This window comes from Oncorhynchus kisutch, linkage group LG17, assembly GCF_002021735.2.
Source record: "Oncorhynchus kisutch isolate 150728-3 linkage group LG17, Okis_V2, whole genome shotgun sequence".
Classification (NCBI taxonomy): domain Eukaryota; kingdom Metazoa; phylum Chordata; class Actinopteri; order Salmoniformes; family Salmonidae; genus Oncorhynchus; species Oncorhynchus kisutch.
The window spans coordinates 2821837-2846947 of record NC_034190.2 but is presented as its reverse complement, the minus strand read 5'-3'; the positions used below and the strand labels follow the sequence as shown (position 1 = coordinate 2846947).

At 42.2% G+C, this 25111-nt stretch overlaps 1 protein-coding gene across 1 annotated transcript in view; it reads left to right on the top strand.

Moving 5' to 3' along the window:
• The window catches only part of LOC109883181 (CUB and sushi domain-containing protein 2-like), an 899659-nt gene that overhangs the window by 581473 nt on the left and 293075 nt on the right, over positions 1-25111 (top strand). Inside the window, 1 exon segment of the mRNA XM_031794932.1 lies at positions 16685-17493. Coding sequence (XP_031650792.1) covers positions 16685-17493 — 809 coding nt within the window.

The following is a 25111-nucleotide window of genomic DNA, read 5'->3' as shown; positions in this document are numbered from 1 at the left end:
CACCATCCAACAGGGTACATTATATACTACATATCCCAGTACCACCATCCTACAGGATACATTATATACTACATATCCCAGTACCACCATCCAACAGGACACATTATATACTACATATCCCACCATCCAACAGGATACATTATATACTACATATCCCACCATCCAACAGGATACATTATATACTACATATCCCACCATCCAACAGGATACATTAAATACTACATATCCCACCATCCAACAGGATACATTATATACTACATATCCCAGTGCCACCATCCAACAGGATACATTAAATACTACATATCCCAACCACCATCCAACAGGGTACATTATATACTACATATCCCACCATCCAACAGGGTACATTATATACTACATATCCCACCATCCAACAGGATACATTATATACTACATATCCCACCATCCAACAGGATACATATAATACATATCCCCCATCCTACAGGATACATTATATACTACATATCCCAGTACCACCATCCAACAGGATACATTATATACTACATATCCCACCATCCAACAGGATACATTATATACTACATATCCACCATCCAACAGGATACATTATATACTACATATCCCACCATCCAACAGGATACATTAAATACTACATATCCCACCATCCAACAGGATACATTATATACTACATATCCCAGTGCCACCATCCAACAGGATACATTAAATACTACATATCCCACCATCCAACAGGGTACATTATATACTACATATCCCACCATCCAACAGGGTAACATTATATACTACATATCCCACCATCCAACAGGGTACATTATACTACATATCCCAGTACCACCATCCAACAGGATACATTATATACTACATATCCCAGTACCACCATCCAACAGGATACATTATATACTACATATCCCACCATCCAACAGGGTACATTATATACTACATATCCCAATACCACCAACCTACAGGATACATTATATACTACATATCCCACCATCCAACAGGATACATTATATACTACATATCCCAGTACCACCATCCAACAGGACACATTATATACTACATATCCCACCATCCAACAGGATACATTATATACTACATATCCCAACATCCAACAGGATACATTATATACTACATATCCCACCATCCAACAGGATACATTATATACTACATATCCCACCATCCAACATTATACATTATATACTACATATCCCAGTGCCACCATCCAACAGGATACATTATATACTACATATCCCACCATCCAACAGGATACATTAAATACTACATATCCCACCATCCAACAGGGTACATTATATACTACATATCCCAGTACCACCAACCTACAGGATACATTATATACTACATATCCCATTGCCACCATCCAACAGGATACATTAAATACTACATATCCCACCATCCTACAGGATACATTATATACAACATATCCCAGTACCACCATCCATCAGGATACATTATATACTACATATCCCACCATCCAACAGGATACATTATATACTACATATCCCACCATCCAACAGGATACATTATATACTACATATCCCACCATCCAACAGGATACATTAAATACTACATATCCCACCATCCAACAGGATACATTATATACTACATATCCCAGTGCCACCATCCAACAGGATACATTAAATACTACATATCCCACCATCCAACAGGGTACATTATATACTACATATCCCACCATCCAACAGGGTACATTATATACTACATATCCCACCATCCAACAGGGTACATTATATACTACATATCCCAGTACCACCAACCTACAGGATACATTATATACTACATATCCCAGTACCACCATCCAACAGGATACATTATATACTACATATCCCACCATCCAACAGGGTACATTATATACTACATATCCCGCCATCCAACAGGATACATTATATACTACATATCCCACCATCCAACAGGATACATTATATACTACATATCCCACCATCCAACAGGATACATTAAATACTACATATCCCACCATCCAACAGGATACATTATATACTACATATCCCAGTGCCACCATCCAACAGGATACATTATATACTACAATATCCCACCATCCAACAGGATACATTATATACTACATATCCCACCATCCAACAGGATACATTATAATACTACATATCCCCACCATCCAACAGGGATACATTATATACTACATATCCCACCATCCAACAGGATACATTATATACTACATATCCCACCATCCAACAGGATACATTATATACTACATATCCCACCATCCAACAGGATACATTATAATACTACATATCCCACCATCCTACAGGATACATTATATACTACATATCCCAGTACCACCATCCTACAGGATACATTATATACTACATATCCAGTACCACCATCCAACAGGATACATTATATACTACATATCCCACCATCCAACAGGATACATTATATACTACATATCCCACCATCCAACAGGATACATTATATACTACATATCCCACCATCCAACAGGGTATTATTCATATCCACCATCCCACAGGATACTTAATACTACTATCCCACCATCCAACAGGGTACATTATATACTACATATCCCACCATCCAACAGGGTACATTATATACTACATATCCCAGTACCACCATCCAACAGATAAATTATACACTACATATCCCACCATCCAACAGGATACATTATATACTACATATCCCAGTACCACCATCCAACAGGATACATTATATACTACATATCCCACCATCCAACAGGATACATTATATACTACATATCCCACCATCCACAGGATACATTATATACTACATATCCCACCATCCAACAGGATACATTATATACTACATATCCCATCATCCAACAGGATACATTATATACTACATATCCCACCATCCAACAGGATCATTATATACTACATATCCCACCATCCAACAGGATACATTATATACTACATATCCCACCATCCAACAGGGTACATTATATACTACATATCCCACCATCCACAGGGTACATTATATACTACATATCCCAGTACCACCATCCAACAGGATACATTATATACTACATATCCCACCATCCAACAGGGTACATTATATACTACATATCCCAGTACCACCATCCTACAGGATACATTATATACTACATATCCCACCATCCAACAGGATACATTATATACTACATATCCCACCATCCAACAGGATACATTATATACTACATATCCCACCATCCAACAGGATACTTTATATATATACTACATATCCCACCATCCAACAGGGTACATTTTATACTACATATCCCCACCATCCAACAGGATACATTATATACTACATATCCCACCATCCATCAGGATACATTATATACTACATATCCCAGTACCACCATCCACAGGATACATTATATACTACATATCCCACCATCCAACAGGATACATTATATACTACATATCCCACCATCCAACAGGATACATTATATACTACATATCCCACCATCCAACAGGATACATTATATACTACATATCCCACCATCCAACAGGATACATTATATACTACATATCCCAGTACCACCATCCAACAGGATACATTATATACTACATATCCCACCATCCAACAGGATACATTATATACTACATATCCCACCATCCAACAGGATACATTATATACTACATATCCCACCATCCAACAGGATACATTATATACTACATATCCCACCATCCAACAGGATACATTATATACTACATATCCCACCATCCAACAGGATACATTATATACTACATATCCCACCATCCAACAGGATACATTATATACTACATATCCCACCATCCAACAGGATACATTATATACTACATATCCCAGTACCACCATCCAACAGGATACATTATATACTACATATCCCAGTACCATCCAACAGGATACATTAGATGACTACATATCCCACCATCCAACAGGGTACATTATATACTACATATCCCACCATCCGACAGGGTACATTATATACTACATATCCCACCATCCACAGGTACATTATATACTACATATCCCAGTACCACCAACCTACAGGATACATTATATACTACATATCCCAGTACCACCATCCACAGGATACATTATATACTACATATCCCACCATCCAACAGGGTACATTATATACTACATATCCAGTACCACCATCCTACAGGATACATTATATACTACATATCCCACCATCCGACAGGGTACATTATATACTACATATCCCACCATCCAACAGGTTACATTATATACTACATATCCCAGTACCACCAACCTACAGGATACATTATATACTACATATCCCAGTACCACCATCCAACAGGATACATTATATACTACATATCCCACCATCCAACAGGGTACATTATATACTACATATCCCAGTACCACCATCCTACAGGATACATTATATACTACATATCCCAGTACCACCATCCAACAGGACACATTATATACTACATATCCCACCATCCAACAGGATACATTATATACTACATATCCCACCATCCAACAGGATACATTATATACTACATATCCCACCATCCAACAGGGTACATTATATACTACATATCCCACCATCCAACAGGGTACATTTCATACTACATATCCCACCATCCAACACAATACATTATATACTACATATCCCACCATCCTACAGGATACATTATATACTACATATCCCACCATCCTACAGGATACATTATATACTACATATCCCAGTACCACCATCCAACAGGATACATTATATACTACATATCCCACCATCCAACAGGATACATTATATACTACATATCCACCATCCAACAGGATACATTATAAACTACATATCCCACCATCCAACAGGATACATTATATACTACATATCCCACCATCCAACAGGATACATTATACACTACATATCCCACCATCCAACAGGATAAATTATACACTACATATCCCACCATCCTACAGGATACATTATATACTACATATCCCACCATCCAACAGGGTACATTATATACTACATATCCACCATCAAACAGGATACATTATATACTACATATCCCACCATCCAACAGGATACATTAATACTACATATCCCACCATCAAACAGGATACATTATATACTACATATCCCACCATCCAACAGGATACATTATATACTACATATCCCACCATCCAACAGGGTACATTAATATACTACATATCCAGTACCACCATCCAACAGGATACATTATATACTACATATCCCACCATCCAACAGGATACATTATATACTACATATCCCACCATCCAAACAGGGTACATTATATACTACATATCCCAGTACCACCATCCAACAGGATACATTATATACTACATATCCCACCATCCAACAGGATACATTATATACTACATATCCCAGTACACCATCCAACAGGATACATTATATACTACATATCCCACCATCCAACAGGATACATTATAAACTACATATCCCCACCATCCAACAGGATACATTATATACTACATATCCCACCATCCGACAGGTACATTATATACTACATATCCCACCATCCAACAGGGTACATTAATATACTACATATCCCAGTACCACCATCCAACAGGATACATTATATACTACATATCCCACCATCCAACAGGGTACATTATATACTACATATCCCAGTACCACCATCCTACAGGATACATTATATACTACATATCCCAGTACCACCATCCAACAGGATACATTATATACTACATATCCCACCATCCTACAGGATACATTATATACTACATATCCCACCATCCGACAGGGTACATTATATACTACATATCCCACCATCCAACAGGTTACATTATATACTACATATCCCAGTACCACCAACCTACAGGATACATTATTACTACATATCCCAGTACCACCATCCAACAGGATACATTATATACTACATATCCCACCATCCAACAGGGTACATTATATACTACATATCCCAGTACCACCCATCCTACAGGATACATTATATACTACATATCCCAGTACCACCATCCAACAGGACACATTATATACTACATATCCCACCATCCAACAGGATACATTATATATACATATCCACCATCCAACAGGATACATTATATACTACATATCCCACCATCCAACAGGGTACATTATATACTACATATCCCACCATCCAACAGGGGTACATTTCATACTACATATCCCACCATCCAACACAATACATTATATACTACATATCCCACCATCCTACAGGATACATTATATACTACATATCCCACCATCCTACAGGATACATTATATACTACATATCCCAGTACCACCATCCAACAGGATACATTATATACTACATATCCCACCATCCAACAGGATACATATATACTACATATCCCACCATCCAACAGGATACATTATAAACTATATATCCCACCATCCAACAGGATACATTATATACTACATATCCCACCATCCAACAGGATACATTATACACTACATATCCCACCATCCAACAGGATAAATTATACACTACATATCCCACCATCCTACAGGATACATTATATACTACATATCCCACCATCCAACAGGGTACATTATATACTACATATCCCACCATCAAACAGGATACATTATATACTACATATCCCACCATCCAACAGGATACATTAAATACTACATATCCCACCATCAAACAGGATACATTATATACTACATATCCCACCATCCAACAGGATACATTATATACTACATATCCCACCATCCAACAGGGTACATTATATACTACATATCCCAGTACCACCATCCAACAGGATACATTATATACTACATATCCCACCATCCAACAGGATACATTATATACTACATATCCCACCATCCAACAGGGTACATTATATACTACATATCCCAGTACCACCATCCAACAGGATACATTATATACTACATATCCCACCATCCAACAGGATACATTATATACTACATATCCCAGTACCACCATCCAACAGGATACATTATATACTACATATCCCACCATCCAACAGGATACATTATAAACTACATATCCCACCATCCAACAGGATACATTATATACTACATATCCCACCATCCGACAGGGTACATTATATACTACATATCCCACCATCCAACAGGGTACATTATATACTACATATCCCAGTACCACCATCCAACAGGATACATTATATACTACATATCCCACCATCCACAGGGTACATTATATACTACATATCCCAGTACCACCATCCTACAGGATACATTATATACTACATATCCCAGTACCACCATCCAACAGGATACATTATATACTACATATCCCACCATCCTACAGGATACATTATATACTACATATCCCAGTACCCACCATCCAACAGGATACATTATATACTACATATCCCACCATCCAACAGGATACATTATATACTACATATCCCACCATCCACAGGATACATTATATACTACATATCCCACCATCCAACAGGTACATTATATACTACATATCCCACCATCCAACAGGGTACATTTCATACTACATATCCCACCATCCAACAGGATACATTATATACTACATATCCCAGTACCACCATCCAACAGGATACATTATATACTACATATCCCACCACCAACCGGATACATTATATTCTACATATCCCACCATCCAACAGGATACATTATATACTACATATCCCACCATCCAACAGGATACATTATAAACTACATATCCCACCATCCAACAGGATACATTATATACTACATATCCCACCATCCAACAGGATACATTATACACTAACATATCCCACCATCCAACAGGATAAATTATATACTACATATCCCACCATCCTACAGGATACATTATATACTACATATCCCACCATCCACAGGGTACATTATATACTACATATCCCACCATCAAACAGGATACATTATATACTACATATCCCACCATCCAACAGGATACATTATATACTACATATCCCAGTACCACCATCCAACAGGGTACATTATATACTACATATCCCACCATCCAACAGGGGTACATTATATTCTACATATCCCACCATCCAACAGGATACATTATATACTACATATCCCACCATCCAACAGGATACATTATATACTACATATCCCAGTACCACCATCCAACAGGATACATTATATACTACATATCCCAGTACCACCATCCAACAGGGTACATTATATACTACATATCCCACCATCCAACAGGGTACATTATATACTACATATCCCGCCATCCAACAGGATACATTATATACTACATATCCCACCATCCAACATGATACATATATACTACATATCCCACCATCCAACAGGATACATTATATACTACATATCCCATCATCCAACAGGATACATTATATACTACATATCCCACCATCCAACAGGATACATTATATACTACATATCCCACCATCCAACAGGATACATTATATACTACATATCCCACCATCCAACAGGGTACATTATATACTACATATCCCACCATCCAAACAGGGTACATTATATACTACATATCCCAGTACCACCATCCAACAGGATACATTATATACTACATATCCCACCATCCAACAGGGTACATTATAAACTACATATCCCACCATCCAACAGGGTACATTATATACTACATATCCCAGTACCACCATCCAACAGGATACATTATATACTACATATCCCACCATCCAACAGGGTACATTATATACTACATATCCCAGTACCACCATCCAACAGGGTACATTATATACTACATATCCCAGTACCACCATCCTACAGGATACATTATATACTACATATCCCAGTACCACCATCCAACAGGATACATTATATACTACATATCCCACCATCCAACAGGATACATTATATACGACATATCCCACCATCCAACAGGCTACATTATATACTACATATCCCACCATCCAACAGGGTACATTTTATACTACATATCCCACCATCCAACAGGATACATTATATACTACATATCCCACCATCCTACAGGATACATTATATACTACATATCCCAGTACCACCATCCAACAGGATACATTATATACTACATATCCCACCATCCTACAGGATACATTATATACTACATATCCCACCATCCTACAGGATACATTATATACAACATATCCCAGTACCACCATCCAACAGGATACATTATATACTACATATCCCACCATCCAACAGGATACATTATATAATACATATCCCACCATCCAACAGGATACATTATATACTACATATCCCACCATCCAACAGGAATCATTATATACTACATATCCCACCATCCAACAGGATACATTATATACTACATATCCCACCATCCAACAGGATACATGATATACTACATATCCCACCATCCAACAGGATACATTATATACTACATATCCCACCATCCAACAGGATACATTATATACTACATATCCCACCATCCAACAGGATACATTATATACTACATATCCCACCATCCAACAGGATACATTATATACTACATATCCCACCATCCAACAGGATACATTATATACTACATATCCCACCATCCAACAGGATACATTATATACTACATATCCCAGTACCACCATCCTACAGGATACATTATATACTACATATCCCAGTACCACCATCCAACAGGATACATTATATACTACATATCCCACCATCCAACAGGGTACATTATATACTACATATCCCAGTACCACCATCCTACAGGATACATTATATACTACATATCCCAGTACCACCATCCAACAGGATACATTATATACTACATATCCCACCATCCAACAGGATACATTATATACTACATATCCCACCATCCAACATGATACATTATATACTACATATCCCACCATCCAACAGGGTAAATTTTATACTACATATCCCACCATCCAACAGGATACATTATATACTACATATCCCAACATCCAACAGGATACATTATATACTACATATCCCACCATCCAACAGGATACATTATATACTACATATCCCACCATCCAACAGGATACATTATATACTACATATCCCACCATCCAACAGGGTACATTATATACTACATATCCCACCATCCAACAGGGTACATTTCATACTACATATCCCACCATCCAACAGGATACATTATATACTACATATCCCAGTACCACCATCCAACAGGATACATTATATACTACATATCCCACCACCCAACCGGATACATTATATTCTACATATCCCACCATCCAACAGGATACATTATATACTACATATCCCACCATCCAACAGGATACATTATAAACTACATATCCCACCATCCAACAGGATACATTATATACTACATATCCCACCATCCAACAGGATACATTATACACTACATATCCCACCATCCAACAGGATAAATTATATACTACATATCCCACCATCCTACAGGATACATTATATACTACATATCCCACCATCCAACAGGGTACATTATATACTACATATCCCACCATCAAACAGGATACATTATATACTACATATCCCACCATCCAACAGGATACATTATATACTACATATCCCAGTACCACCATCCAACAGGGTACATTATATACTACATATCCCACCATCCAACAGGGTACATTATATTCTACATATCCCACCATCCAACAGGATACATTATATAATACATATCCCACCATCCAACAGGATACATTATATACTACATATCCCAGTACCACCATCCAACAGGATACATTATATACTACATATCCCAGTACCACCATCCAACAGGGTACATTATATACTACATATCCCACCATCCAACAGGGTACATTATATACTACATATCCCGCCATCCAACAGGATACATTATATACTACATATCCCACCATCCAACATGATACATTATATACTACATATCCCACCATCCAACAGGATACATTATATACTACATATCCCATCATCCAACAGGATACATTATATACTACATATCCCACCATCCAACAGGATACATTATATACTACATATCCCACCATCCAACAGGATACATTATATACTACATATCCCACCATCCAACAGGGTACATTATATACTACATATCCCACCATCCAACAGGGTACATTATATACTACATATCCCAGTACCACCATCCAACAGGATACATTATATACTACATATCCCACCATCCAACAGGGTACATTATAAACTACATATCCCACCATCCAACAGGGTACATTATATACTACATATCCCAGTACCACCATCCAACAGGATACATTATATACTACATATCCCACCATCCAACAGGGTACATTATATACTACATATCCCAGTACCACCATCCAACAGGGTACATTATATACTACATATCCCAGTACCACCATCCTACAGGATACATTATATACTACATATCCCAGTACCACCATCCAACAGGATACATTATATACTACATATCCCACCATCCAACAGGATACATTATATACGACATATCCCACCATCCAACAGGCTACATTATATACTACATATCCCACCATCCAACAGGGTACATTTTATACTACATATCCCACCATCCAACAGGATACATTATATACTACATATCCCACCATCCTACAGGATACATTATATACTACATATCCCAGTACCACCATCCAACAGGATACATTATATACTACATATCCCACCATCCTACAGGATACATTATATACTACATATCCCACCATCCTACAGGATACATTATATACAACATATCCCAGTACCACCATCCAACAGGATACATTATATACTACATATCCCACCATCCAACAGGATACATTATATAATACATATCCCACCATCCAACAGGATACATTATATACTACATATCCCACCATCCAACAGGAATCATTATATACTACATATCCCACCATCCAACAGGATACATTATATACTACATATCCCACCATCCAACAGGATACATGATATACTACATATCCCACCATCCAACAGGATACATTATATACTACATATCCCACCATCCAACAGGATACATTATATACTACATATCCCACCATCCAACAGGATACATTATATACTACATATCCCACCATCCAACAGGATACATTATATACTACATATCCCACCATCCAACAGGATACATTATATACTACATATCCCACCATCCAACAGGATACATTATATACTACATATCCCAGTACCACCATCCTACAGGATACATTATATACTACATATCCCAGTACCACCATCCAACAGGATACATTATATACTACATATCCCACCATCCAACAGGGTACATTATATACTACATATCCCAGTACCACCATCCTACAGGATACATTATATACTACATATCCCAGTACCACCATCCAACAGGATACATTATATACTACATATCCCACCATCCAACAGGATACATTATATACTACATATCCCACCATCCAACATGATACATTATATACTACATATCCCACCATCCAACAGGGTAAATTTTATACTACATATCCCACCATCCAACAGGATACATTATATACTACATATCCCAACATCCAACAGGATACATTATATACTACATATCCCACCATCCAACAGGATACATTATATACTACATATCCCACCATCCAACATTATACATTATATACTACATATCCCAGTACCACCATCCAACAGGATACATTATATAGTACATATCCCACCATCCAACAGGATACATTATATACTACATATCCCACCATCCAACAGGATACATTATATACTACATATCCCACCATCCAACAGGATACATTATATACTACATATCCCAGTACCACCATCCTACAGGATACATTATATACTACATATCCCAGTACCACCATCCAACAGGATACATTATATACTACATATCCCACCATCCAACAGGGTACATTATATACTACATATCCCAGTACCACCATCCTACAGGATACATTATATACTACATATCCCAGTACCACCATCCAACAGGATACATTATATACTACATATCCCACCATCCAACAGGATACATTATATACTACATATCCCACCATCCAACAGGATACATTATATACTACATATCCCACCATCTAATAGGGTAAATTTTATACTACATATCCCACCATCCAACAGGATACATTATATACTACATATCCCAACATCCAACAGGATACATTATATACTACATATCCCACCATCCAACAGGATACATTATATACTACATATCCCACCATCCAACATTATACATTATATACTACATATCCCAGTACCACCATCCAACAGGATACATTATATAGTACATATCCCACCATCCAACAGGATACATTATATACTACATATCCCACCATCCAACAGGATACATTATATACTACATATCCCACCATCCAACAGGATACATTATATACTACATATCCACCATCCAACAGGATACATTATATACTACATATCCCACCATCCAACAGGATACATTATATACTACATATCCCACCATCCAACAGGATACATTATATACTACATATCCCACCATCCAACAGGATACATTATATACTACATATCCCACCATCCAACAGGATACATTATATACTACATATCCCAGTACCACCATCCAACAGGATACATTATATACTACATATCCCACCATCCAACAGGATACATTATATACTACATATCCCACCATCCAACAGGATACATTATATACTACATATCCCACCATCCAACAGGATACATTATATACTACATATCCCACCATCCAACAGGATACATTATACACTACATATCCCACCATCCAACAGGATACATTATATACTACATATCCCACCATCCAACAGGATACATTATATACTACATATCCCAGTACCACCATCCAACAGGATACATTATATACTACATATCCCACCATCCAACAGGATACATTATATACTACATATCCCACCATCCAACAGGATACATTATATACTACATATCCCACCATCCAACAGGATACATTATATACTACATATCCCACCATCCAACAGGATACATTATATACTACATATCCCACCATCCAACAGGATACATTATATACTACATATCCCACCATCCAACAGGATACATTATATACTACATATCCCACCATCCAACAGGATACATTATATACTACATATCCCACCATCCAACAGGATACATTATATACTACATATCCCACCATCCAACAGGATACATTATATACTACATATCCCAGTACCACCATCCAACAGGATACATTATATACTACATATCCCACCATCCAACAGGATACATTATATACTACATATCCCACCATCCAACAGGATACATTATATACTACATATCCCACCATCCAACAGGATACATTATATACTACATATCCCACCATCCAACAGGATACATTATACACTACATATCCCACCATCCAACAGGATACATTATATACTACATATCCCACCATCCAACAGGATACATTATATACTACATATCCCAGTACCACCATCCAACAGGATACATTATATACTACATATCCCACCATCCAACAGGATACATTATATACTACATATCCCACCATCCAACAGGATGCTTCAATCCTACACGTAGTATATTCCACTACTCCCTGAATCATCAGTCAAATTCCTCTCTCCTTACTAAAGTTCCTGTTGTTGTAACGTTCCTGTTGTTGTAAAGTTCCTGTTATTGTAAATGTCCTGTTGTTGTAAAGTACCTGTTATTGTAAAGTACCTGTTGTTGTGAAGTCCCTGTTATTATAAATGTCCTGTTATTGTAAAGTAGCTGTTATTGTAAAGTACCTGTTATTGTAACATAGATGTTATTGTAAAGTACCTGTTATTGTAATGTTACTGTTATTGTAAAGTTCCTGTTATTGTAAAGTACATTCCTCTTGGGTCAGAGCATCAACAGGTGCATTGGCAATGGTCAGGGTAGAGATGGTGGCATCCTTTGACTCAAGAAACCTCTTCAACATATAAATGTTGAATTCCTCCTTGTAGTGCAGTCTTGTTTAGGCCTCAGCTCAGGCATCCCCATCTGGCATTGTGTAGACTTTAGTTTTTCAGCACCTACTGTGAAGTATTCCACAGCTGCTTTCACTTTGTCCACAGTGGCTTCGTCACCTTCAGAGCATCTCTGACAATCAGGTTGATTGTGTGGGCAAGACATGGATGATGGGTCCATTTAAAAATATTCATGGCTTTGGTTCTGTTAGCTGCATTGTTGCTAACACAACAGACCACTTTTCCATCTACTTTTCCATTCTCTGGCCACTCAACAGTTCCTCTGCCAAGTTCTCTGAGGTTTGTCTGTTGCTGAACTCAAAGCAGTCCAGAAGACAGCCAGACATCGAGAAATCTATGAAGTGACATGTAACCGACCTGTAAGAAGTGGTTATCCTTGATGTTCAGCTGTCAGTGGTAAGGCAAACTACAGTAGCTTTTTGGACTCTTTCCCGCACTGAAGCATGTGTGCTCTCATACAGTTGTAGAATAAGTGATTTTGAAAGAGGTTTCCTGCTTGGAATTGTGTAAATTGGATTTAGACTGTTGCTATAATTTATAAAACCTCTGTCCTCCACGACCGAAAATGTCTGGAATTCGGTGGCAATCATTTTAGCCAATGCAATATCCATTTGGCCTTGTTTTCCTTCAGACTTAGACTTTGGTATAAACTGGTCCATAGAGGACTGCGTTGCTGTGGGTCGCGGAGCAGGCCTACTTGACTGAGTGGATACATCTCCACATGTGGAGGTGCTGACTCCACTACTATCACTAGCAGGCCTACTTGACTGAGTTGATATATCTCCATGTGTGGAGGTGCTGGCTCCACCACTATCCACCACTACCACTAGCAGGCCTACTTGACTGAGTAGATACATCTCCACGATAGGTCTCCTATCACTAGCAGGCCTACTTGACTGAGTGGATACATCTCCACGATAGGTCTCCTACCACTAGCAGGCCTACTTGACTGAGTGGATACATCTCCACGATAGGTCTCCTACCACTAGCAGGCCTACTTGACTGAGTGGATACATCTCCACGTGTGGAGGTGATGGCTCCACCACTATCACTAGCAGGCCTACTTGACTGAGTGGATACCTGGCTCCACCACTATCACTAGCAGACCTACTTGACTGAGTGGATACATCTCCACGTGTGGAGGTGATAGGTCTCCTATCACTAGCAGGCCCGCTAGTTTCTCTAAGCTCTGCTACTGCTAGCTTCACAGTTGGGTCCACAGTTCGCACATGCCGGTGTAGGTTGTGCGTGGAACCAGCATTATATGAGATTTTGTTTTAGCAAATTCTACACTGTGCTCTAACATTGTCTACATTATTAAAATGCATCCAAATGCTACTGTGCTTCCGACTCATTTTCACAGCTGTTGTTTTCACAGCTGTTCTTCCTGGGTCTCATCGAATGCTAAGTGTGTGACTGTGAGTGAGTTGGCTCGGCCCTCCCTCACACATCTTTGGTTCTTTGGTTGACACTGCGTGTCTGATTGACAGGAACCACCGGTGAGGCTGTTAGTCTGAGCAGACAGTCAGAACGAATATGTGGCACTTGAGCATTTAGGCCTGTATTATTTTATAAATTTTTTCATTCTTTGAATTTGTGAATTCTATTCATAGAAATCATTTGACAATTCATATCTTAATTTTTTAAATATTTCTATGAATAGATTAGGCTCTTCTGATATGCGAGCCGGCTCCCAACGTTCACCTACAAGAGCCGGCTCCCAACGTTCACCTACAGGAGCCGGCTCCCAAAGTTCACCTACAAGAGCCGGCTCCCAATGTTCACCTACAAGAGCCGGCTCCCAACGTTCACCTACAGGAGCCGGCTCCCAAAGTTCACCTACAAGAGCCGGCTCCCAATGTTCACCTACAAGAGTCGGCTCCCAACGTTCACCTACAGGAGCCGGCTCCTAACGTTCACCTATAGGAGCCGGCTCCCAACGTTCACCTACAGGAGCCGGCTCCCAACGTTCACCCACAAGAGCCGGCTCCCAACGTTCACCTACAAGAGCCGGCTCCCAACGTTCACCTACAGGAGCCGGCTCCCAAAGTTCACCTACAGGAGCCGGCTCCTAACGTTCACCTATAGGAGCCGGCTCCCAACGTTCACCTACAGGAGCCGGCTCCCAACGTTCACCCACAAGAGCCGGCTCCCAACGTTCACCTACAAGAGCCGGCTCCCAACGTTCACCTACAGGAGCCGGCTCCCAACGTTCATCTACAAGTGCCGGCTCCCAACGTTCACTTACAAGAGCCGGCTCCCAACGTTCACCTACAGGATCCGGCTCCCAATGTTCACCGACAAGAGCCGGCTCCCAAAGTTCACCTACAAGAGCCGGCTCCCAATGTTCACCTACAGGAGCCAGCTCCCAACGTTCACCTACAAGAGCCGGCTCCCAACGTTCACCTACAGGAGCCGGCTCCCAACGTTTACCTACAAGAGCCGGCTCCCAACGTTCACCTACAGGAGCCGACTCCCAACGTTCACCTACAGGAGCCGGCTCTTAGAGCCGTCTTGTTCGTGAACGACCCATCACTCTGTCCTACATTTTTTTTATTGATTCTGTCTTTTTGTCTTTTCATTACATTTTTATTTTCTATGGTGGTGGGTTAATACACTATTTGTTTTAGCTGGTTATTTATTAATCCACAGAAGAGGACAGAGTTTTAGTTTCCTGTGGTTTGGAATGTGTGGTGTGCGCAATGGCTTCTCAGCCTAGTGCGGAGGAGACGCTGTCATTACGGTATAGATTCAGGTGTGTTCCTGAGAATGGATTTTAACTTCTTGGCGCACCTGGGATCATTTTCATCAACATCCACGGAATTTCAGAGCTCCAAATTCAAAATACATTACTAAAAATATAAAATGTTCATGAAATCACAAGGGCAACATAGCAAAACACAGCTTAGCTTGTTGTTAATCCACCTGGCGTGTCAGATTTCAATAAAGCTTTGTGGTGAAAGTTATCCAAGCGTAAGGACATCTCTCTCAGCAGACAAAACATTACAAACAGCTAGCAGCAAAGTAGATTGGTCACGAAAGTCAGAAAGGCAATCAAATGAATCGCTTACCTTTGATGATCTTCGGATGTTTGCACTCACGAAATTTCCAGTTACACAATAAATGTTCCTTTTGTTCCATAAAGATTATTTTTATATCCAAAATACCTCCATTTGGTTGGCGCGTTTTGTTCAGAAATCCACACGCTCGAGCGGTCATGCCGGGGCAGACGAAAATTCCAAATAGTGTCCGTAAAGTTCGTAGAAACATATCAAACGGTTTTTATAATCAATCCTCAGGTTGTTTTTACAATATATAATCGATAATATTTCAACAGGACCGTAGCTTTGTCAATAGGAGAGAGAGAGAGAAATGTCTCCTCCAAGCTGTTGGTGCATGCAAAACGCTGCTGGAACCAACCCATCAGCTGACGCGAAGTGATCGTTCTTGCTCATTTTTCAGAATAAAAGGCTGAAACTATGTCTAAAGACTGTTCACACCATGTGGAAGCCATAGCTAAAGGAATCTGGTTGATATCCCTTTAAATGGAGGGAAGGCATGCAATGGAACAGGGAGGTTTCAAAATAAGAGGCACTTGCTTGTTGGATTTTCCTCAGGTTTTCACCGGCAATATCAGCTATGTTATACTCACAGACAATATTTTGACAGTTTTGGAAACTTTAGAGTGTTTTCTATCCTAATCTGACAATTATATGCATATTCTAGCTTCTTGGCCTGAGAAATAGGCAGTTTCATTTGGGTACGTTTTTCATCCAAACATCAAAATACTGCCCCCTACACTCAACAGGTTAAAGTAGAGGAGGTTCTGCTCGCGGTCGGTGAACAGGTAGGAGCTGGTAGAGCTGATTTGCTAGTGTATTTCGTGTACTGTCAGCAGGTTTTCAGGCAGAGGCCGTTAAGCATGTTGTTTCATTCGGGAGGCAAGTGTCCATGTTTCTGAATAACAATAAGCAACAGCTAAATGTGCATTTTAAGTGAGGCATGGAGAGGGGCTCTGTGCAGGGGTTTGCCAGTACAGACAGTCTATGGTGTTTTGACTGTGGGGATTTGGGGCCTAAGTGCTTTGCGTGCCCACATAAAGGCTGTTGACAAGGTGAGGGTGCAAGCGCCAGTGGGGGAAATCGAGATCAATGTGCAGGGGGCAATGAGACGCAGGCAGCAGAGGCTGGGCCTAGTCAGGCAAGAGATGGTGGGGTATCTGATGCTGGGCCTAGTCAGGCAAGAGATGTTGGGGTATCTGATGCCGGGACTAGTCAGGCAAGAGATGGTGGGGTATCTGAGGCTGGGCCTAGTCAGGCATAGAGATGGTGGGGTATCTGAGGCTGGGCCTAGTCAGGCAAGAGATTGTAGGGTATCTGAGGCTGGGCCTAGTCAGGCAAGAGATTGTAGGGTATCTGAGGCTGGGCCTAGTCAGGCAAGAGATGGTGGGGTATCTGAGGCTAGGCCTAGTCAGGCATAGAGATGGTGGGGTATCTGAGGCTGGGCCTAGTCAGGCAAGAGATGGTGGGGTATCTGAGGCTGGGCCTAGTCAGGCATAGAGTTGGTGGGGTATCTGAGGCTGGGCCTAGTCAGGCATAGAGATGGTGGGGTATCTGAGGCTGGGCCTAGTCAGGCAAGAGATTGTAGGGTATCTGAGGCTGGGCCTAGTCAGGCAAGAGATGGTGGGGTATCTGAGGCTAGGCCTAGTCAGGCATAGAGATGGTGGGGTATCTGAGGCTGGGCCTAGTCAGGCAAGAGATTGTAGGGTATCTGAGGCTGGGCCTAGTCAGGCATAGAGATGGTGGGGTATCTGACGCTGGGCCTAGTCAGGCATAGAGATGGTGGGGTTTCTGAGGCTGGGCCTAGTCAGGCATAGAGATGGTGGGGTATCTGAGGCTAGGCCTAGTCAGGCATAGAGATGGTGGGGTATCTGAGGCTGGGCCTAGTCAGGCATAGAGATGGTGGGGTATCTGAGGCTAGGCCTAGTCAGGCATAGAGATGGTGGGGTATCTGAGGCTGGGCCTAGTCAGGCAAGAGATTGTAGGGTATCTGAGGCTGGGCCTAGTCAGGCAAGAGATGGTGGTGTATCTGAGGCTGGGCCTAGTCAGGCATAGAGATGATGGGGTATCTGAGGCTAGGCCTAGTCAGGCATAGAGATGGTGGGGTATCTGAGGCTGGGCCTAGTCAGGCATAGAGATGGTGGGGTATCTGAGGCTGGGCCTAGTCAGGCAAGAGATGGTGGGGTATCTGAGGCTGGGCCTAGTCAGGCATAGAGATGGTGGGGTATCTGAGGCTGGGCCTAGTCAGGCATAGAGATGGTGGGGTATCTGAGGCTGGGCCTAGTCAGGCATAGAGATGGTGGGGTATCTGATGCCGGGCCTAGTCAGGCAAGAGATGGTGGGGTATCTGAGGCTAGGCCTAGTCAGGCATAGAGATGGTGGGGTATCTGAGGCTGGGCCTAGTCAGACAAGAGATGGTGGGTATCTGAGGCTGGGCCTAGTCAGGCAAGAGATGGTGGTGTATCTGAGGCTGGGCCTAGTCAGGCATAGAGATGGTGGGGTATCTGAGGCTGGGCCTAGTCAGGCATAGAGATGGTGGGGTATCTGAGGCTGGGCCTAGTCAGGCAAGAGATTGTAGGGTATCTGAGGCTGGGCCTAGTCAGGCATAGAGATGGTGGGGTATCTGAGGCTGGGCCTAGTCAGGCATAGAGATGGTGGGGTATCTGAGGCTAGGCCTAGTCAGGCATAGAGATGGTGGGGTATCTGAGGCTGGGCCTAGTCAGGCATAGAGATGGTGGGGTATCTGAGGCTGAGCCTAGTCAGGTTATGCTAGTGGATGAGGAGAGTATAGTGGGGAAGGGTGAGAGAGGAGGAGGAGGAAAAAGGGAGAGAAGTTACGTAGTTTTTGGGCGGCTCTGATTCTCCAAAAAAGGGGACTTGTGTGAACTGGAGGCCTGCGGCATTACTCTGTGAGGACGACAAGATATTTGCCAAAGTCCTCTCTAACAGACTGAAGTCCCACCTGGACTTTATAATACACAAGGACCAAACATATTGTCTACCGGGACGCTCAATCACGGACAACTTGTTCTGAATCAGGGACATGTTGGACTTGTCGAGAGGTTCTAATGTGAACTTTGGACTCGTCTCTTTAGATCAAGAGAAGGCTTTGGAGTATCTGTTTAATGTGATGTTTGGGTTTGGGAAGAGTTTTTGTGAAGCTGTTGGGGCGGGGCGTCATGTATGGTCAAGGTGGGAGGGGGCTCAGTAGGCCAGTCTCGGTGAGACGGGGCATTAGACAAGGATGCCCTCTTTCAGGGCAGTTATATACACTAGCCATTGAGCCTTTTCTGGGCCTGCTACCCAGACTGCAGAGAGTGTGCTGGACAGGCATAGCAGTGTCGGTGTATGCAGATGAGGTTTCTGTGATGGTCAGGATATGCAGGCACTAGAGACTAGTCTGAAGGTGTACGAGGAGCTTCGTCAGCTAAAGTAAACTGGAGCAAGAGCAAAGCATGGAAGGATTGGTTTAGATAGGGATAGGGATTGTGTCCCTCCTCTGCTTCCACGGGGAACGCAGTGGGGTTGTGAAGGGCTTAAAAAGTTCGGGTTGTACCTTGCCTCGGAGATGTAGGTCCGGAAGAACTGGGAGGGGCTGTCACAGGCAGTGGTGTCAAGACTGGCCAGGTGGAGGTGGCTCCTGTTCCAATTGGCATATAGAGGGAAGGTGCTGACAATCAACAACCTGGTGGCATCTTCCCTGTGGCATAAACTGGCTGTCCTCAATCACCCCGCCGGTCTGCTCGCAGACCTGCAATGCGAGCTGGTGGACTTTTTCTGGTTGGGTCATCACTGGCTGAAGGCGGCAGTGTTTACATGACCATCCATGAAGGAGGACAGGCCCTGGTGGAACTGGAGAGCAAGGTGGCTGCTTTCAGGCTAAAGGCAGTGCAGAGACTGCTGTACCATGCTGATGTCAACTGATGGCAGCAGGTTTACTAAGGCTGTGTGACCTGAGACTGCCGGGACAGGAGGGGTGGAAAACCCCGGAAGTCTTGGCACAACAAACAGGAATAATGTCTCTTAGGCTGCTGGAGAGATTCCTGGAGGAGGTCCAGGAGGGCCCTGTCTGAGCGAGTGACCAAAGGGGAAGGGGCCACCAATGTGTACGCCACTGCAGGTGACGGCAGAGACCGGAGACTGGCAAGGGGGTCTGGAGAACCTGTTAGAGTTTGAAGGGATGGGAGGTAAAGCCCTCTACAACCTCTGCATTAAGGTCATTCCCTCTACAACCTCAGCGTTAAGGTAAAGCCCTCTACAACCTCTGCGTTAAGGTGAGGAACATTAGGAGCCTAACAGGAGTGAAGGCACATCCGTGGCAGGGGGTATGTGGGGAGGAGAGTATGGTGAGTTTTAGATGGAGGGGGCTCTACAAACCCCCAGTACCAAAGAGGTCAGGGGACCTCCAGTGGCAGGGGGTATGTGGGGCAGAGAGTATGGTGGGTTTTAGATGGAGGGGGCTCTACAAACCCCCAGTACCAAAGAGGTCAGGGGACCTCCAGTGGCAGGGGGTATGTGGGGCAGAGAGTATGGTGGGTTTTTAGATGGAGGGGGCTCTACAAACCCCCAATACCAAAAGAGGTCAGGAGACCTCCAGTGGAGCCCTGGCCACTAACAGCTGGTTGGTTGACGTGGGAGTCGGCAGGAATGTCCTTTCTGTGTTATGAGAGAAACTGTGATTCATGTGTTTTCTGTGTGCATCAGGTTAATGCCTTTAATGTCTCTGTTGGGATGTCTGTGTGAGAGGTTGGGGGTGGAGTTTACTGTTGGGATGTCTGTGTGAGAGGTTGGGGGTGGAGTTTACTGTTGGAATGTCTGTGTGAGAGGTTGGGGGTGGAGTTTACTGTTGGGATGTCTGTGTGAGAGGTTGGGGGTGGTTTTTACTGTTGGAATGTCTGTGTGAGAGGTTGGGGGTGGTTTTTACTGTTGGAATGTCTGTGTGAGAGGTTGGGGGTGGGTTTTACTGTTGGAATGTCTGTGTGAGAGGTTGGGGGGTGTTTTTACTGTTGAGATGTCTGTGTGAGAGGTTGGGGGGTGTTTTTTACTGTTGGGATGTCTGTACGAGAGGTTGGGGGTGGAGTTTACTGTTGGAATGTCTGTGTGAGAGGTTGGGGGGTTGTTTTTACTGTTGGGATGTCTGTGTGAGAGGTTGGGGGGTGTTTTTTTACTGTTGGGATGTCTGTGTGAGAGGTTGGGGGGGTGTTTTTACTGTTGGGATGTCTGTGTGAGAGGTTGGGGGGTGTTTTTACTGTTGGGATGTCTGTGTGAGAGGTTGGGGGGTGTTTCTACTGTTGGGATGTCTGTGTGAGAGGTTGGGGGGTGTTTTTACTGTTGGGATGTCTGTGTGAGAGGTTGGGGGGTGTTTTTTACTGTTGGGATGTCTGTGTGAGAGGTTGGGGGGGTGTTTTTTACTGTTGGGATGTCTGTGTGAGAGGTTGGGGGGTGTTTTTACTGTTGGGATGTCTGTGTGAGAGGTTGGGGGGTGTTTTTACTGTTGGGATGTCTGTGTGAGAGGTTGGGGGTGTTTTTAACTGTTGGGATGTCTGTGTGAGAGGTTGGGGGGTGTTTTAATACTGTTGGATGTCTGTGTGAGAGGTTGGGGGGGTGTTTTTAACTGTTGGGATGTCTGTGTGAGAGGTTGGGGGGTGTTTTTACTGTTGGATGTCTGTGTGAGAGGTTGAGGGGTGTTTTACTGTTGGGATGTCTGTGTGAGAGGTTGGGGGTGTTTTTACTGTTGGGATGTCTGTGTGAGAGGTTGGGGGGGTGTTTTACTGTTGGGATGTCTGTGTGAGAGGTTGAGGGGTGTTTTACTGTTGGGATGTCTGTGTGAGAGGTTGGGGGTGTTTTTACTGTTGGGATGTCTGTGTGAGAGGTTGGGGGGTGGGTTTTACTGTTGGGATGTCTGTGTGAGAGGTTGGGGGGTGGGTTTTACTGTTGGGATGTCTGTGTGAGAGGTTGGGGGGTGTTTTTACTGTTGGGATGTCTGTGTGAGAGGTTGGGGGGTGTTTTTACTGTTGGGATGTCTGTGTGAGAGGTTGGGGGGTGTTTTTACTGTTGGGATGTCTGTGTGAGAGGTTGGGGGGTGTTTTTACTGTTGGGATGTCTGTGTGAGAGGTTGGGGGGTGTTTTTACTGTTGGGATGTCTGTGTGAGAGGTTGGGGGGTGTTTTTACTGTTGGGATGTCTGTGTGAGAGGTTGAGGGGGTGTTTACTGTTGGGATGTCTGTGTGAGAGGTTGGGGGTGTTTTTACTGTTGGGATGTCTGTGTGAGAGGTTGGGGGGTGTTTTACTGTTGGGATGTCTGTGTGAGAGGTTGAGGGGGTGTTTTAACTGTTGGGATGTCTGTGTGAGAGGTTGGGGGGTGTTTTTACTGTTGGGATGTCTGTGTGAGAGGTTGGGGGGTGGGGTTTTACTGTTGGGATGTCTGTGTGAGAGGTTGGGGGGTGGGTTTTACTGTTGGGATGTCTGTGGAGAGGTTGGGGGTGGGTTTGGGATGTTTATAATATGGTACAGTTATTCTAATGTGTTTTGTTGAATTTTCTGTTTGCTCAGGTGAAGTTGTCTATTTGGCTAACAAGGAGGAACAGGGTCAAAGGTGGGGGGATAACAGACCCTTTACTATTGTTTAATGGGATGGTCTCTGTGCGCCTTAGGGTTGAATTTGAGTTGTATAAAATGATAAACAGTGTGGAGATGTTTCAGGAGATATGGTGTGTTATCGGGGCTGTCTATACAGCTGGGGAAGATGTTTCAGGAGATATGCTGTGTTAGGGGGGGCTGTCTATACAGTTGGGGAAGATGTTTCAGGAGATATGGTGTGTTAGGGGGGCTGTCTATACAGCTGGGGAGGATGTTTGGTGTGGTGTTGTTTTGTATCGTGTTGTAGAGGGAAAGGTGAGTCTGGTACAAGTAGCAGTACAGGATATATTTTGGGGTTTTATTTTAAGGGGAGGGGGATGAGGTTTTAATGAAAGGAGAATGTTTCATTAACGAAAGACAACAAATCAAACTCTCTCCCTCTCTCCCTCTCTCTCCCTCTCTCTCTCTCTCTCTCTCTCTCTCTCCCTCTCTCCCTCTCTC